General features: G+C 43.6%; 1 protein-coding gene across 11 annotated transcripts in view; it reads left to right on the top strand.

Annotated features, from left to right (window-relative positions):
* Positions 1 to 18,545, top strand: part of MBNL2 (muscleblind like splicing regulator 2) — a 158,712-nt gene that overhangs the window by 44,199 nt on the left and 95,968 nt on the right. For 10 of the 11 annotated variants that reach the window (XM_054012284.1, XM_054012319.1, XM_054012342.1 and 7 more), the window contains one exon: positions 11,939 to 12,746. The exons of the other annotated variant lie outside the window; for it this stretch is intronic. In XM_054012284.1, coding sequence (XP_053868259.1) covers positions 12,573 to 12,746 — 174 coding nt within the window. In that variant the 5' untranslated portion in view covers positions 11,939 to 12,572. The remainder of the gene's footprint in view (positions 1 to 11,938; positions 12,747 to 18,545) is intronic. 11 annotated transcript variants of the gene reach the window in all.

An 18,545-nucleotide genomic window follows, 5' to 3' on the forward strand; every position in this document is an offset into this window, starting at 1 on the left:
TATATTACAACAGAAAAACTTCAAAAACAGACTCCAAGGAGAGACTGCTGAGCTGGAATTGATATGCAAACTAGACACAATCAACAAAGGATTGAATAAGGACTGGGAATGGCTGAGCCATTACAAACATTGAATCTATCTCCCCTTGTAAGTATTCTCACACTTCTTATCAACCTGTCTGTACTGGGCTAGCTTGATTATCACTTCAAAAGTCTTTTTTCTCTTACTTAATTGGCCTCTCAGAGTTGGTAAGACAACTCCCACCTGTTCATGCTCTCTGTATGTGTGTATATATATCTCCTCAATATATGTTCCATTCTATATGCATCCGAAGAAGTGGGCTGTAGTCCACGAAAGCTTATGCTCTAATAAATTTGTTAGTCTCTAAGGTGCCACAAGTACTCCTGTTTTTAATGTGTATAGAAATTTTATCTCTACATTTCCCCCCCCCACACCCCCGAGGTGACAAATACCCTGTCAATATGAGAATAGTTGAAAACCCCCATTATTATTGTGTTTTCTGACTTTGTAGCCTCTCTAATCTCCCAGAGCATTTCACAGTTGCTGTCATTATCCTGGTCAGGTGGTCAGTAGTATATTTCTCTAGCTATGCTCTAATTGTTCAAAGGTGGAGTTTCTCGCCATAAAGATTCTATGGTACAACTTGATTCGTTGAAGATTTTTACTTTCTTTGACTTTATGCTTTCTTTCACATATAGTGGCATTCCCCCACCAATGCAACCTACTGGATCATTCCTATATATTTTGTACCCTGGTATTACCACCTCCTGTTGATTATCCTCATTCTACAAAGTGTCTGTGATGCCTATTATATCAATATCCTCATTTAAAACTAGGCCTCTAGTTGTCCTATCTTAGTATTTAGACTTCTGGCATTTGTATAGAAACACTTGTACATTTTGTCAATAATTAGTTGCTTGCCCTTATCTATTATATTTAAATGGGACTGTTTTATATTTGACTGTTCCTCACTATCTGTCCTTTTCCAACTTCTTTCCTATCCTCTTTACTACCATATAGAGTTTATTCATTAATAAATTCATCCCTAAGGGATGTCTCTGCCCAAACCGTGTGCTCCTCCACACCTGTCATCTTTCCTCCAGCCCTTAGTTTAAAAAATTCTCTACAACCTTTTTAATTTTACATGCCAGCAGTTTGGTTCTATTTTGGTTTAGGTGGAGCTCATCCTTCCTGAATAGGCTCCTCCTTCCCCAAAAGGTCAACCCCTGGGAAAAGGGAAGGAGGAGCCTATATAGGAAGGATGAGTTCCACCTAAACCAAAACAGAACCAAACTGCTGGCGTGTAAAATTAAATATAATATAATAGGTAGTTCCTAATAAACCTAAAACTCTCCTCCCTACTCCATTGTCTCATCCACACATTTGAGACCATGCAGTTCTGCCTATCTTCTTGATCCTGCCCATGAAACTGGAAGCATTTTGGAGAATACTACCATGGAGGTTCTGAACGTTAATCTCTTACTTAGTAGTCTAAATTTGGCCTTTGGGACCTCTCTCCTACCTGTTCCTATGTCATGGGTACCTACATGTACCATGACCACTGACTTCTCCCCAGCATTGCATGCAAATCCATCTAGATTTTTTGTGAGATCCTCATCCTTTGCACCCAGCAGGCAGTTTACCAGGCAGTTCTCCCAGTCATTGCAAACCCAACTATTTTACTAATAGTAATTAAATTATTACCTGGCTCTTCCTAATAACAGGGTTCCCTGAAGGGGTAACCTCAGTGCAAGAGCATACCATGACATCTCCTTCCCCGGGACTTTCATCCTCCTCAGTAGCACAGAGGTCATCAGACTGGGGATGGAACCGCTGTATTGTCTCCCTGAAAGTCTTGTCTCTCTCTCTCTCTCTCTCTTTCTCTGCCCCCCCCCGCCCCCCTTAGCTTTTCTAGTTCGGCCACTCCAGTCTCAAGAGCTTGTACTGTTTCTCTGTGGGTAATGGACTGTTTGCACTATATAAAATAAAGCTGGATAGCCTCCGCTCTGTTGCTGGACTTATGCCTGCATTATTTTTAGTCTGTTTTTTATTTGTTTTGGGGGGGAGCGTGGGGATGGGAGGCTATTAGCCTAAGTTTGGAGTATGTTGATTAGGCATATCTGCCTCTTGCACTTCCTCTCTAAATTCCACTGTAAAAATCCCCTCTGTTGGCTAGGATGACCAGATAGCAGGTGTGAAAAATTGGGACGGGGGTGGGGGGGTAATAGATGCCTGTATAAGACAAAACCCCAAATATCAGTACTGTCCCTCTAACATCGGGACATCTGGTCACCCTACTGTTCGCTAGCTCCTCTCGTTGCTTAGGAGCTGGCTTTTTAAACCCTTATTCTCCTTGAGTTAGCTCCTTCTCCTTCTCCAGGGAACCTAAAGGGATTGTGGATCAAAAGATAGCAGGCTAGAGCTTCATTAGTAAACTCTCAGCCTAGCCTAGCAGGCCGCTTGGCCCAGCACACAGTCCCCACAACCTAGAGCTTCTATTTTCTTATTTTATTAGTGCTTTTATTATACTACATTAGCACTTCTGTTATAGATGTAAGAGTGTTGTTCTACCGAGTAATCGTTACAAACAGGATAGCGCTAGTAATAGAAGCATGCTGGAAAAAGTGTTCAGCCTATGTGTATTCTGAAATATTACTGTGTTCCTGCTGTATGGGTTTTAGCCATAATAGTGGCTTTGGACGGATCACAATATCAAACCTTTTATTTCTGTACTAGCTTTTCATCATCCCCTTTAATCCTTTTTCTGCACAAATCCTTACCAATCTACCTCTCTCGAAAGAACCTACTACTACACCGAATGGCCACAACTACTAGTGGTGAGGAGAAAACAATTTGGTAAAAGTGTGTGTGCAGAAGTGTGAAAGGGGGTGCAGAGTTAAGGTTGCAGTGCCTGCTTTGTGCTGTGTGGGGGTTATGGTAAAGTGTTGCTTGTGAGTGGAGGAGTAGAGGGCATGTACCATTAAGGGGCTTAACTTTCCATGTTTTGTTTTTTTGGGTCAGGTATATTTATATGTAGCATCCCTGGCTGTTTCACAACTGAGGTTGTGTGTGTGTTAATATATAACTGATAATATACCACCAATGATTCAAGGAAAAAGCCTCCACTTCATTTTCCTAAAACAGTTGAGCTTGGGATCTCTTACTTGAAACATGTTGTGCTGAATGAAACAAGATTCCTCCCTAAAGACCAAATCCCAGTAGTAATGCTTTGAAAAAGTATTCAGGAAGGACCATGCACCATCACATTTCCCAATATTTAGACTACTGTTCAGTAATCTGGGGAGGCACCTGTAAGAATGTACACATTAGCTAGAGACTCACCATGTCTGAGTCTCTAGGGTTATCCTGGGACTTCTGAGAGAGATTGTATTTCTTCGCATGCTGCCTATATTTATCCTGTTATCTCTAGCAGGAGTCACTGCTTCAGCAAATTACTCTTAACTGTAGATTGAAAGGAATGTCACATTTAAGAGTAATGTATCTTTCCCTAAGCAAGCCCCTAGAGCTCACTAAATATTGAGGCTCAGAACAACCTAGGATCTTAAGTTTTCATCTGTTTGTTTGTTCTGGCTGTAAGCTCTTCAAGGCAAGGGTGCTGTCGTGTTCTCAGATTTGTAGGCAGTGCTATTAAGTGATGCCTATAGTTAGGGTTGCCTAAAACTTTTTATTACAAGATCCTGTTTTCAGTTGCTTATAGCTTTGACAAACTTTAAACTATTTGGTCTAAAAGTTTCCATTAAAAGTTCCAGTAAAAATGGTTTCTAACACCTTCAAGTTTGAAATTTGGCAAGGGGGACACCCTGGGGTCAGATGCAAGCCTTTTGTTGTCCCCATGAAAATCCCCCTACATTTGGCCGAGGTTATTCGCCTCTGAAAATCACCTTTCAGAATTTGCTGAGGTTTGTTAGTTTGACAGCTAAGTTCTCCAAAGATGCTGTCTGCATTGAGTATGCTGCTGCCCAGGGCTGCAAGTTCTGAGTAGGACTTTCCCGGCAATCGCTGCTCCCTGATGCTAGGGGTTGCTGTGGCACCAACACAGGAACTGTGAGTGGGGATAGTCTCTCCTTTGCTCTCACTGCTCCCCCTGATGTTGCCCAGGCAACCAGGAAGAGTAGGAAGTTATCTTCCCTGATGCGGAGAGGTATAGGAGCTGGCTGGGGGATGGGGAGATATGCTCGGAGAAGAAGGGTCTTTAACAATAATGCACACTCACCTCAGATCGTCAATTCCTGAGATCCAGCGTTCCTCTGCTGTCTAAAATAAGGCCAGAAGGATGATTAGATAATTTATTCTGACCTCCTGTGTATCACAGGCCATTAAATTTTAACCAGTCTAGTGAATGGAAGTGAAACCCATTGCCAAAGTTTGCATCTCATCCCCCTCTAATGACTAGTACACTCAGGGTATGTCTTCACTACCCGCCGGATCGGCAGGTAGCAATCGATCTATCGGGGATCAATTTATGGCGTCTCGTCTAGATGTGATAAATCGATCCCTGAATGCGCTCCCCGTCGACTCCGGAACTCCACCAGGGCGAGAGGTGGAAGCGGAGTTGACGGGGGAGCCGCAGCCATCGATCCCGCGCCATGAGGATGGTAGGTAAGTCGATCTAAGATACGTCGTCTTCAGCTATGCTATTCTCGTAGCTGAAGTTGGATATCTTAGATCGATCTTCTCTCCCCCCAGTAGTGTAGGCCAGCCCTCAGAGAGTAACTATTGCTACCAGTTAGTCTGTTAATTCAAATTGCAGAGGTCTGTGCTGTGGGTCTATAGGTTCCAACCCCGCTAATGACCCAGACAGGGATCAGTACCGTTCCATATGATAGAATTTGTTTTTTCAGTTTGCTTTTTTAAAAACATAGGAAATTACATACAAAAAAACTACATTAAAAGAACTTAACAGTTACAAAGTCAAAAGCACTCAAAAATAAGCAAATGTTGCAGGATACCCGTGGATAAAATAATGTAACCATGTAATTAAAATTGAATCATAATACATAAGTTATGCACAAGCGGGCTGCAACCCTACTGTAGATGCAGCTGCCACCTCTTGAGGGAGTGGATTTACTACAATGATGGAAAAAACCCTTCCATCACTATATGACAATGCTACACATAGTGTAGCTGCAGCTGTGCCGCTGTAGTATTTCTAGTGTAGACATATTTTTATAAAGCAACCTTAATTCTGGCATTTCCTAATATTTGAATACTTTACTTTGCCACCTAATGATTTTTTAAATATTTTTGTATGTAATATGTTTGTAAAGCACCTAGGACACTAAGATCTCAATGCTGATTTGGGCCTTTGTTTGGCACTGTAATATTAGGATTACCATACGTCCGGATTTTCCCGGACATGTCCGGGTTTTGGGGCCTCAAATCCCCGTCCGGGAGGAAATCCCAAAAAGCCGGACATGTCCGGGAAAATAGGGAGGGAGGGACCGGCGGTGCTTGGCTGGGGGCCAGAGCCGCTGGGGCCGGCAGTGCTCGGCTGGAGCTGTCGAGGCTGGCAGTGCAGGGCTGGGGCCGGCGGTGCTCAGCCGGGTCCGGCGGTGCGCTCGACCGGGGGCCGGAGCCGGTGGTGCGGGGGCCGGGGCCGGCTGTGTTCGCCCGGGGGCCGGGCTGGGGCCAGCGGTGCGGGGCCAGAGCCGGCGGTGCGGGGCCCGGGGCCGGCTGTGTTCGGCCTGGGGCCGACGGTGCGGAGCTGGGGGCCGGGGTGCTCAGCTGGGGCCGGAGCCGGCGGTGTGGGGCCCGGGGCCGGCTGTGTTCGGCTGGGGGCTGGGCTGGGGCCAGCAGTGCGGAGCCGGGGGCCGGGGTGCTCGGCCGGGGCCGGAGCCGGCGGTGCGGCGCCCGGGGCCGGCTGTATTCGGCCTGGGGCTAGTGGTGCGGAGCCGGGGGCCGGGGTGCTCGGCCGGAGCCGGCGGTGCGTGGCCCGGGGCCGGCTGTGTTCAGCCAGGGGTGCTGGGCCGGGGCTGGGGCCGGGCTGGGCGGTGCTCGGCCGGGAGCTGGGCCGGGGCCGGCGGTGCTCAGGGCTGGGGCTGGGGGCCGGCGGTGCGGGGTCTGAGCCAAGCCAGGCAGGAGACTCCGGGGCCAGAGCCACGCCTCCTCGCGCCCCCCCCCCCCCCCGCCCCAGCTTGCCTGCTGCTTCAGGCTTCCCACGAATCAAATGTTTGCCGGAAGCGGGGGAGGGGGCGAAGCGTCCAGGGGAGGGGGCGGAGTTGGGGCGGGGCAGGGGAGGGGGCGGAGTTGGGGCGGGGCCAGGGCCCGTGCAGTGTCCTCTTTTTGGACACTTAAAATATGGTAACCCTATGTAATATAAATATTAAATAAATGAATCTGCAGTTGTTCAGAATGAGCATTTCTTTCTAGAGGAAAAGAACATGCTAGTGAAGACAGGAATGGTAAGGTTTTTGCTGGGCCTGTGTTTTGTAGCCATTCATTCATTCATTCATTCATTCAAATTGGAATTAGATTTAGGGCCTGTATCTCCCCTGCCTTGCACCTTGTGTAGTCATTTACATCTGTGCAAAATAGGTGTAAAATGCTATTGTAGGAAGTGTAGAAGAGAAGTAGCATATGGGGAGAATTGAGAGAGAGAATTTTGGCAGGAAGGGAGGACAGAGTAAAAGACTGAGGGAGAAGTAGGAAAATCTATGGAGTTTAATTGAGAGGCCGAAATGAGTGAGGGGAAAGAAATAAAGGATATATGGAATGGGATAAAGCTGACAGATTGCGGAATTCACAGGTGTGCTGCAGCCACAAGTTTCTTCCGCATGGTGTACCCTCTGTGAAGGGGTTCTCCCAACAGGTGAAGTGTGGCCTCTGAAACCCCTAGAAGAGCTCCCAGTTCAGGGACTACTATTAGTGTGTTGAGGATGGGAGAGGGTACGTGGCTGGGGCAGTCCTGTGCTCTGGCTATTCCCCAGCTGTGGTGCCCACAGGCGACCTCGAGTAGCCAGACACAGCAAGGAAGCTAACCAAAGTAGTACAATAATCACCAATAGAGAACTCCATGGGGCTGGGACACTGTGGTTTTGTAGGGGAGGGTCTTTGTTTCTTCCCAACTTTGTGGGCAAAATTACTTCACTGCCTGCAATTTCTATTACAATCACTGTATCCTCTACTTGTAACACACACCCACACCCATACACACCATAATATAAATGTTAAATAAACAATAATACCCATTCATTGACATTCAAAATATGAAATTTTGGCAGTGAAGTTGCAGAAAACTTTAGACACGATAAAGATAAGGAATCCACGTTATTTCAAGGTTCATCCCACTTTTATTGTCATTTACTTCATTTTAGGTCCATCTCATGCCTTTGGGTTTTGTGGGATTGAAGATTTAACCATACAACCAAAATATGCCCATGAACATAGGTTGCCACAGAGTAATGAAATAAACCCATGAAAGTTAATTTGTAGACACTAAATAATTTAGCCTTGTGCCACCCCTTGGAATGTTATCCCCATTAGGCAGATGGAAAAACCGAGGCACAGAGGACATAAATGCTGTGGCAGAGCTTGGACTAGATCCCAGATATTTTGACTCCCCAGTGTTATGTTTTAAACCTCAAGACCTTCCCTCCCTCCTCAAGGCAGGTATTATATTATTGATTTTTGATAATGTATTTAATTTAGAATTTTCCCTTTATCTTTTAAATAAATAAAATAAACTTTTTAAATAAAAAAAGCAGAGATGTTTAATTAGTAACCCCCCAAAAGTGCCAACTATGAGAAGAGCTGAGCTACTAAACTCAATGAGTTGCAGGTGTTCAGCATATGACAGGATCAGGCCTTACACTTGTAGATTAACAGGCCTTGGTAGAGCTCTTAACTGGAATGTACAGGCTTTTTTAAGCACTTCGCTATTTACACTGTTAAGCTAAATATAAAATATGAGCTCCTTTGGCCCAACAGCTTTGCTGTATCAAAGTGACAGCCTGGGTAACGAAAAAGCTGAGGCTTCAGAGATATGCTGTGCTTGTGCTTCAGTAGCGGTGGTCATGAGTACATTCTATTGGCCTGGTTGTGAACTAAGGACCTGATCCTTCAAACTGATATGCACAATTAATAGCCCCCAGCACAGGAGGATCTTATAGTCCCAGCACAGGTCATCAAAGGAAACAGTGGTTTCAAAATTAAAACAATTTTCCAGTTATACTTAGAGCACTAAGAAATAAAAAAGCATTAGTTATTTCTATCCCACCCAGCCCTCAGTATTATAACCACACCTAAACTGATCCATACCAAATGTCAACTGTAGGGCTTGAGTTACAACTACCTTGTACCTTGGTAGTCATTTACAACTGAGCAAAATGGTGCTACAATAGCAGCACGGGCTGAAGGATTTGCTGGCCGCCGCTTCCCGCCACCCCCATTGGCCTGGAGCGGCGAACCGCGGCCAGTGGGAGCCGCGATCGGCTGAACCTGCGGACGTGGCAGGTAAACAAACCGGCCCAGCCGGCCAGGGGGCTTACCCTGGCGAGCCGCATGCCAAAGGTTGCCGATCCCTGCTTAATTAGATACTCAAAAAGCTACAATCAAGGAAGAAGACCATACTGATTAAAAAACTGACCTGATTTAGAGGGAAGTGAAGGCAGCTGTAAAATAAATAAATGTTAAATGTCTAACAGATGGAAGAAATGGGAAGTTTAGAGTTATGAATATAAATCAGAATGTATGAATTATAGAAAATTGATAAGGGAAGCATAGACACACAAGGAGAACTCTATGGCCAGCAGAATTAAGTATATTAGGAACATAAAGAATCTTAACAATGGTATTAGTTCATTAATATGTGAAAATGGTAGCATTGTCAAAAATAATGCACAAGTGGCAGAAGTGTTCAATAAATATTTTTGTTTTGTATTTGGGGAAGAAAACAGATGACCTAGTCATGTCATAGATTATAACACTCTGTCCATTCCATCAGCATCTCAGGAGAATGGTAAAATAGCAGCTACTAAAGTTAGGCATTTTAAAATCAGCAGATCCTGATAACTTGTATCCAAGAGTTTTTTAAAAGAGCTGGCTGAGAAGCTTGGTGGACCATTAAAGCTGATTTTTAATAAGTTTTGGAGCACTGGGAAATTTCCAGAAGACAATAAGAAAGCTAATGTTATGCCACTATTTTAAAAGGGTAAACCGGATTACAGGTGCAATTATAGGCCCGTCAGACTGACATAAATCCCGCGCAAGATAATAGTGAGACTGAATTAAAGAAGGGTGATATAAGTAATGCAATCAACCTGGCTTTATGGAAAATACATCCTGTCAAACTAACTTAATGTCTTTTTTTAAAGTTTACAAGTTTGGTTGATGAAGCTAATAATGTTGATGAAATATACTTAGACTTCTGTAAGGCATTTAACTTGGTACCACATGACAGTATGATTAAAAATCTAGAATGATGTAATGTTAACGTGGCACACATTAAATGGATTAAAAGCTGACTTAACTGATAGGTCTTCAAAAGTAATTATAAATGAGGAATCATCATGAAATGTGTGTGTTTCTAGTGGGGTTCCATGGGGATCGGTTCTTGGCCCTATGTTTTTTAAAATTGTTATCAGTGACCTGAAAGAAAACATAAAATGATCACTGATAAAGTTTGAAGATGACACAAAAATTGGGGAAGTGGTAAATAATGAAGAATACAGATCACTGATTCAGAGAGATCTGGATCGCTTGGTAAATAGCACAAGCAAACAATAAGCATTTTAATATGGCTAAGTGTAAATGTATACATCTGGGAACAAAGAATGTAGGCATACTTACAGAATGGGGAACTCTCTTCTGAGAAGCAGTGACTCTGAAAGAGATTTGGCAGTTGAGGTGATTAATCAGCTGAACATGAGCTCCCAGTGTGATGCTGTGACCAAAAGAGCTAATATGATCCTAGGATGCGTAAATAAGTGAATCTTGAGTAGGAGTAGAGAGTTTATTTTACCTCTGTATGTGGTGCTGGTGCGACTGCTGCTGGAATAGTATGTCCAGTTCTGGTGCCACAGTTCAAGAAGAATGCTGATATATTGCAGAGGGTTCAGAGAAGAGCCACAACAATGGTTAAAGGATTAGAAAACCTGCCTTATAGTGATAGACTCAAACAGCTTGTTCTATTTAGTTTAACAAAGAGAAAATTAAAGGGTGACTTGATTACATGAGGAACAGATATTTAATAATGGGCTCTTCAATCTAGCAGAGAAAGGTATGACAGGATCTAATGGCTGGAATTTGGAGCTAGACAAATTTAGACTGGAAATAAGGTGTATTTTTTTCGACAGTGAGGGTAATTAACCATTGGAACAGTTTACCAAGGGTTATGGTACATTCTCCATCACTGACAATTTTTAAATCAAGATTGGATGTTTTTCTAAAAGATCTGCTCTAGGAATATTTGGGGGAAGTCTATGGCATGTGTTATACAGGAAGTCAGACCAGATGATCACAATGATGTCCTCTGGCCTTGGAATCTTTTAGTTTATGAATCTTCCTCTGTCTTTCACTCCCCCCACAACCCCCAGCTTCCCAAACAACTCTTCCCCTGCCCTTCTTACAAAGGACAGTTTCTCTTTTAAATGCCCCCTCACCAAGTTGTTCCACATTCTAAGTCCCACCTGAGTCTGTGTCAGTGGGAGCTGCTTGGATCCTCCGTACTTCTGAAAATCAGGACGTTTACTTAGTTGCCTAAATATGGATTTAGAAGCCAAACTTTAGACATTTTTAAAAATGTTGGTCAATATTGGTTAGGCACTCAAAGTCAGGAAATACCAAAGTTAAGTTTGCATGTGTAACCTTAACTATACCCCCTTGTACATATGCTGTGTTTAATTACATTATAATATACACTATTAAATATTGTCATATAATACAGTTTTTCTATAAGCATGGATGGAGCTTCTTATAGAACTGTGTACTATAGAATATGATTATTATTTTCTCAATGTACTTTTAATAGAAATGACTTTGTTGATTCTACTTAGCTTACAAAATAGCTTCATTATTCAATAAAAGTAATCACTTCTTTGCTCTGGTAGAATCTGCATAAAACACTTAATTATTCAACCAAGTTTGTATGTTTTTAAAGCACAGTTAGAGCAGAAATCATGTCTACAGTCATCTTGTCTACAGATAAAGCTTATTTTTTGTAGTAATGTATTGTGACGTATATTTGTGTCAAACTCTTTGGCCTTCAATTATACTTTATTAAAAAAACATGAATACATTTTAATTAAGAAACAGTTTAGGTTCACAATAAAAGTAAATGCTTAGAGAACATTTAAACAATTAGAAGCTTACTGCAACCTTACATGAAATCTTTTAGAAATGGTCTGTAGTTTTAAAAAATCCAATTAACATTCTTTCTATTAGAAACGGGTTTTCCTGTTATAAAGACAAAACCACTTTTTTCCCCAAGAGACAAGAAATTCATACAAAATTCTACCATCTTCATTTTTTATAAACAGAACAAATAATAAGTAGCTGTTTACAACACTCAATAATGCAATCTAAAGGACTAACTGATAAATTAATTGGAAATGGTGGCTCTAATACATTATTTTGGAATCTAAGCACATTAGATTGAATTGTTTCAGAAGCAGCATGCCTAATTATTGTATCTTCTACATTCATCTGTTTGAGTCATTCCCAATTTTTGGATTGTTGCCTAGAATATTGCTGCAATACCTGTTTCAATTGGTTATTCCCTTGTCATGAATAACTTCATGAAAGAGGCTGATTTTTAATATTTTGTTTAATTTAAGTCTGCACTAGTTTACTGCATTAACTGCACATTTTCAGTGTCCATGATAAAAATGTGGTGGTTGTTTTTCAAAATGTTGATTTTTAAAAGGTTGAATATAAACTGATATTTTATTTGTTTTGTCAGGTCAATTATTAAAAAGTGCCTTTGTGAAGTCACTTTTACGAGAGAGGACTGCGACGCCTGAATGTGTTTTCAAAATATGATCTCTGCCAGCTAGACATCGCCCTGACCTTATATGTCACAGAAGACACCTCAACTGTCTTGGTTTGCCAATTTCTTGATGTGAAACTGGCTTCCATATTAAAAAAGCTGAAGAAAGAATTACTGCCAGGACGTGAATAAGCTGACTGCATTGCTTTTCCTGTGTAATCAATACCAGCAAGCAGTCTGCAAAGAATTAATATTATATCAAGGAGTGCCATTGCACTGAAGTAACTTTATTTAAAACAGTTGTGTCAGCGATCCAATCAAGAGACTCAGATATTTTACAGCCAGAGATGCTACTGAGCATGATTTTTTTGCAGCCAAAAGTCTACAAGTGGGACATATTGATTGATGAGTGACTGCTTGCTGATAAATTGTCTTTGCTCATTCTGCTTTGTGTGTATTGGGCTCCATTAAGCAATTTATTACTACATTGCCGATAGAAAAAAAGTACAGAGCGTCTCTCTCTCAACTATAGTTTTTGGAATTGTTGTAGATTGGCTTGGCATAATTCACTTAATAGTTATTCACAAAACAAAAATCAGTTTCCATCATGGCTTTGAATGTTGCTCCTGTAAGAGATACAAAATGGCTGACATTAGAAGTGTGCCGACAGTTTCAGAGAGGAACTTGTTCACGCTCTGATGAGGAATGCAAATTTGCACATCCCCCCAAAAGTTGCCAGATTGAAAATGGAAGAGTTATTGCCTGCTTTGATTCCCTAAAGGTAAGGAAGAAAGTTGCATGTGTTAATGAAAATACTAATACTTTACATCAAAAATATAAATAATAATTTCATCTTAATGTTCAGACATTCAAAACAATTTGTTCTAGGAGTACTGCATGTGTTCCAGACCTTGTTTGTCTTAAGTTTTGTTTATTCAAGCTTTAAAAGAATTTGTGTTTCAGTGTTTTCCTGTCAGATGTAAATGTCTGTTGTTTACACATCCAAACTGTGTAAGACTATGGAATGCCCGATTATTGACATCTGATATGACCATTGTGTTCACACGAGTACCTTTCATGCATTGTCATTGTTCCATGTCAAATGAAAACAAATGTCTGGTTTAAAACTTAGGCCATTGTGCCATTGATGATAAAGCAAATTACAATAAATTAAAGGGTTTAATTTAGATCCACAGAAGAAAACAGAGTTATGGCCTTTACTTCAACTTTAACTCACCGTATCATGCCTACTCTAGGTATTGGGAGGTCTAAGCTGAAGTCCATAACATTACTAGTCATATGTACTGCTGTTTCTACAATATAGACTATGAAGTAAGTTAAGAATAGAGTGGAAGCTTACAAGTACACTCTTAAGAGTTAACGTTGGTAGACAATCATGTTTCCTAACTTCTCATATCTTACAACTTACTTTAGCATTGTTAAACAAACGAGGCATAAACTTACGGGACTTTGAGACAAAAGCTTTTTATGTTTAAGTATATATGCATATTTTTAGCATATAAAAACAATCAGTTTGACAGGAGGGAGAAATACAACTTGAATGATAGGCATGTTCAGGATACTTGTAAGCTGACAGAAGCTGGTCCAGGTTTCTCTTTAATGACAGGTGGGTGCTGGAGAGGCGGCCTGTGAGAACATCTGAGGCTTTCTGGTGTTGAAGACAACAGTTATTTAAAGAATAAGGAAAAGTGTAGAGTTTACCAAAAATGTGAGTTTGAATGCAGGAAAAAATAAGTGAAATGTGGTGGGAAAGAACAAGTGGTGAGCAGGCAGTGGGGCCACTTACTGTTTTCTCTGTTTTTTTAGTTGGCTGAGATTTTGCCTATTTTATCCATTAACTACCGCGTGCATTTACGCCACTCAGAGACAGGGCTGGTGCAATACACTGACCCATATCTGGCTGTAGTGGGAGTGAGAATGATTGAGGGAAAGGGGGACTGATTTTGTAGAGGACAAACAATTGTTGCTGCTATCACCAAAGCAAGAGATCAACTCACTGGGCTTACCATGAGAGGGAGACTTGTCTAGGTTTTGTATGAACAGGTAATTGGCTCTGTTGGGCAAGGCAGCTTTGGATTTTCCCCCATCTGAAGTCAGTTATCGTAGTCTTTGACTTCACTGCAGTGCTCAAGGAACGGACCGCCCCACTCTGATTCTCTGTTTTGCACTGGCTTGGGGTTACTAGTTATTGGGTGAGGTCAGCTGTTCTTAGGCAGGAGCAAGACACCTGGCTGAAGTTGGTTAATTTCATTTCAAACCTCTCTGCAGAAAAAGACAGCATTTCTTTGTCTGGGTCAAGCCTTCTGGGGAGGGATTTGCCCTGGCAATTCTGCAGAGATAGGTGTGAGGCCCCACAGGTCTCTAAGCAACCCACGTATCCCAGCCACTCTCTGGCAGGTTGCTGGGCTGAGTGGCTCATGGAACCCTAGCCCCACCAGAGGCACCACCCACAGGAGTCTTGATTGGGAGAGTGCTTGGACCCACCAGTTGGTCTGGCTGTACTACTTAAGCCAGAAAGAGGCAACTGGGTGAGGCCCTGACTGGCTGCTACATTGGACCCTGCCTTCTTGCCTGAGTCCTGCTTTGCTGCTGTGTTCCTGATCCCTGTCCTACGACATTGACTCTGGCTCTGACCTTTGGCTGGAGTCTCTGATTCTGATTCCGACTCTGACCTTCAGAGGTCTGGCACTCAGCCTCTGACTCTGATTTTGACCTTTGGCTCCGAATCTCAAGAAAGAGATCTTGGAGTCACTGTGGATAGTTCTCTGAAAACATCCATTCAGTGTTCATCGACAGTCAAAAAAGCAAACAGAATGTTGGGAATCATTAAGAAAGGGATAGATAATAAGACAAAATATCATATTGTCTCTATATAAACCCATATCTTGAATATTGTGTGCAGATGTGGTCGCCTCATCTCAAAAAAGATATATTGGAATTGGAAAAGGGCAACAAAATGATTAGGGGTATGGAACAGCTGCCATATGAGGAGTGATTAATAAGACTGGGACTTTTCAGCTTGGAAAAGAGACAGCTAAGGAGGATATGATAGAGGTCTATAAAATCATGACTGGTGTGGAGAAAGAAAATAAGGAAGTGTTATTTACTCCTTCTCATAACACAAGAACTAGGGGTCACCAAATGAAATTAATAAAGAGCAGATTTAAAACAAACTAAAGGAAGTATTTCTTCACTCAATGCCCAGTCAACCTGTGGAACTTCTTGCCAGAGGATGTTGTGAAGGCCAAGTCTATAACAGGGATCAAAACAGAACCAGATAAGTTCATGGAGGATAGGTCCATCAGTGGCTATTAGCCAGGATGGACAGGGATGGGGTCCCTAGCCTCTGTTTGGGGGAATGGGTGACAGGGGATGGATCACTTGATGCTTACCTGTTCTGTTCATTCCCTCTGGGGCACTGGCATTGTCAACTGTTTGAAGACAGGATACTGGGCTAGGTGGACCTTTGGTCTGACCCAGTATGGCCTTTTTGTGTTCTTATCTGGCTTGACCCTTAGCTTTGGTATCTAGCCTCTGGCTCTGTTTTCTGGTACATGACTCCTTCTCTGACCACTAGGAATGACTGCCATGTCCCAGTCCCTAAAACTAGCTGCCTCATGATCCTGGCAAGGGTGCTGAGAAAAGAGATGATTGTTTGGGGTTTTTTTCTGGATGGAACAAGTGCCAGTCCAAAATGCTGTGGTGGTTGGATGAAGGAAGGTGGTAGAGAGCCTTTCCCTCCAACCCCCTAGCTGAGACCCATTGGTTACAGGAGTTGATCTTCCTTTGAAGGGCTGCCAAGATAGTGTGAGTACATAATGTTTCATCCCTCATCTACTATCAACTCAGGTTCCTTTTCTCTAGGGCTGGATGGAACATGCCATTGGAAGTCCTGGCTCACTGAAGCTGTCTGTCCTTGACTGGATGTTTTAGTGCCAAGGAACAGAAAGTACTATCCAGATCAAACTGGCACTCTGTAGACAGGGCCGGCTATAACTTTTTTGCTGGCCAAAGCAGCAAAAAAAAGCGCCGCCCCGCCGAGCGCGCCCCCCCCCCGCCGAGCGCCGCGCCGCCGGAGCCCGCCCGCCAAGCGCCGCGCCGCCGGAGCCCTCCCCGAGCGCTGCGCCCCGCACTGCCCGAGCGCCGCGCCGCCGGAACACCCCCGCCCCCGAGCCCCGCCCCCCGCGCCGCCCCCTGGCCGAGCGCCGCACCGCCGGAACCTCCCCTGAGCACCGTGCGCCGCGCCGCCCCCCCACTGAGCGCCGTGCTGCCGGAGCACCCCCTGCCGAGCGCCGTGCCGCCGGAGCGCCCCCCCCCGCGGAATGCCGCGCCGCGCTGCCCCCCGCCACCCCAAGATTGGCTGCCCCTTACCAGGTGCCGCCCCAAGCATGTGCTTGGTTGGCTGGTGCCTGGAGCCGGCCCTGTCTGTAGAGAGTAACTTTGCACATACCAATAGACTGCCACTTAACCGTCTGACTGTGTCCTTGATTGGGGTGAAGGGAGGTGGGAGTGACTTGAACCTTTTTTCTGGGCTTTGGGGAGTATGATAGCATCAGGAAGCATAAAGTGGATTTCAGCAGTGCTTGGTGTTTAGCTGGGCCAGTGGGAGAAGGTGGATGGTAGTGCGGAAAAGTAAAAGTTAAGCTGCATGTGTGCTGAAGAAGACTTGGCTAAATAACGCTTTCTGGGCACTCTTTCATGGTGTGGCTTCTCTGACCTGTCAAGACTCCCGCAGGCAGTGGTGCCTAACCATACTACACAAGAGGGCCATATAAACCTAAGCACAACCTTGTGTGGGCCAAACAGATTCTACATATTTTAGTTAATCATAGAAATCAGGGTTGGAAGGGACTTCAGGTCATCTAGTCCAACCCCCTGCTTAAAGCAGGGCTAATCCCCAGACAGATTTTTGCTCCAGATCCTTGAATGGCCCCCTCAAGGATTGAACTCACAACCCTGGGTTTAGCAGGCCAGTGCTCAAACCACTGAGCCATTCCTCCACTTTTACTGATTTATGTTGTAAGTTCAGTTTGTTTTGTATGTATTTAGATAGGTTGTTTCTTTGTATAGTACTGTTTACTTGCAGACTTGTGTAAACTAAAATGATGTAAACATGATGACAAAATGCTAATGAGTCGGCTGTTAGTATATTGTGTTGAAGCAGGCCACAGGCCTTATGAAATGCTCTGCTGGGCTGAAGATTGGACATCCCTGCCCTAAACCAGATGTAGCCTCTTATATTCTCATTTTCAATCTGAGTCAGCCAAGACCCCCTCCCCCCCCCCCCCCCCAGTTGCTGCCCAGAGGTTCTCTCATAGCCTCTGCTTAGTCAGCTGCCTTATTCTTATTTTTTTGGTGCAGAGTCCTCCATTTCTTTATTTTCCAGCCTCTTCCACAGAATAGACTGTTCCCACAGAAGAAAGTTTCCTTTTCCATGGTAAGTGCCACCAACAAATATCTGGGCTTGTCTACATGCAGGACTGTGCCGATTTAACTAAAGGTGTGATTTAAAATGGACTCAGTTAAAACTGGTGTGTGGACACACTTCAACCAATGTATACCTGGTTTACTTTGATTTATCTTAAGTTGATTAGGAACAGGTGTAAACTAAATCAAAATAAGCTACCCTTAAACTGATCTGAGTGTGTCTAACCAGGGTTTTGCACTGGTTTAAGTAAATGTTTAAAAACTGGTTTAAGTTAAACTTGTGCAATTTCAGTGTGTAGAAAAAGCCTCAGTCTCTTTTGTGAATAGTTTCTACCTGGCTGGCTGCTGCAGCATCACTGCTGAGAGCATATGAGGCCACCCTGACTCCTGCTGGCACCCACTTCAAGTGCCAGAGAGCTGTCAGATTTTAAAACTTTGGGCACCTTAATTTGACTTAGATGTTAATTATCCGTTGCATGTGGTAATGTGACAAGCTGGCGATGTGCCAGATATAGCCAAGCTTTAAATACATTACTGATGAATTTAGGTGCTCCGATTTTTGAGTGAACAACCAAAGACACTTTGAAGGGGCCTTTATTTTGCAGAGGATAGGTGGTCAGCACTTTCTGAAAATTGCCTTGAAGATGTCTCAAATCGACACTTGAAAATTGAGATTCACAGAATCAGCTGTTGCTTTTGAAAAGCTTTAGCCAATCAGGCACCAATGTTTAGCAATCACCCTGTCAGCAGAGTACATATAAGCAAACTGCCAAGTGTCACACATCTCGCATGGCTGTCATGCAATTGGCAGGCCTGTCAGACCTGCCTGCATCTCAGTTGTCCACCCTTACACATCTGGCTGAGACAGCAGGCATTTGTCTGCAGTTCCCCCTTCTTGCTGCTAGAGTCTGCTGTGGAGACAGCTGAGCAAGCACTCGGGCATGTCCTCCCTTGCTGCTCCCTCAGCTAAATCAGGCCCAGGAAGGAGCAGCCAAGAAGTGGCAGTGGCTGGAAGGAAAGTAGGGTCGCCAACCCTCCAGGATTGGCCTGGAGTCTCCTGGAATCAGCATTCATCTCTGGGTGACTCTTGAAAGCAATTGAGGAGATTTTAAGAGGATATTTTAAGAAAATG

Source organism: Malaclemys terrapin, chromosome 1, assembly GCF_027887155.1.
Source record: "Malaclemys terrapin pileata isolate rMalTer1 chromosome 1, rMalTer1.hap1, whole genome shotgun sequence".
Lineage (NCBI taxonomy): Eukaryota > Metazoa > Chordata > Testudines > Emydidae > Malaclemys > Malaclemys terrapin.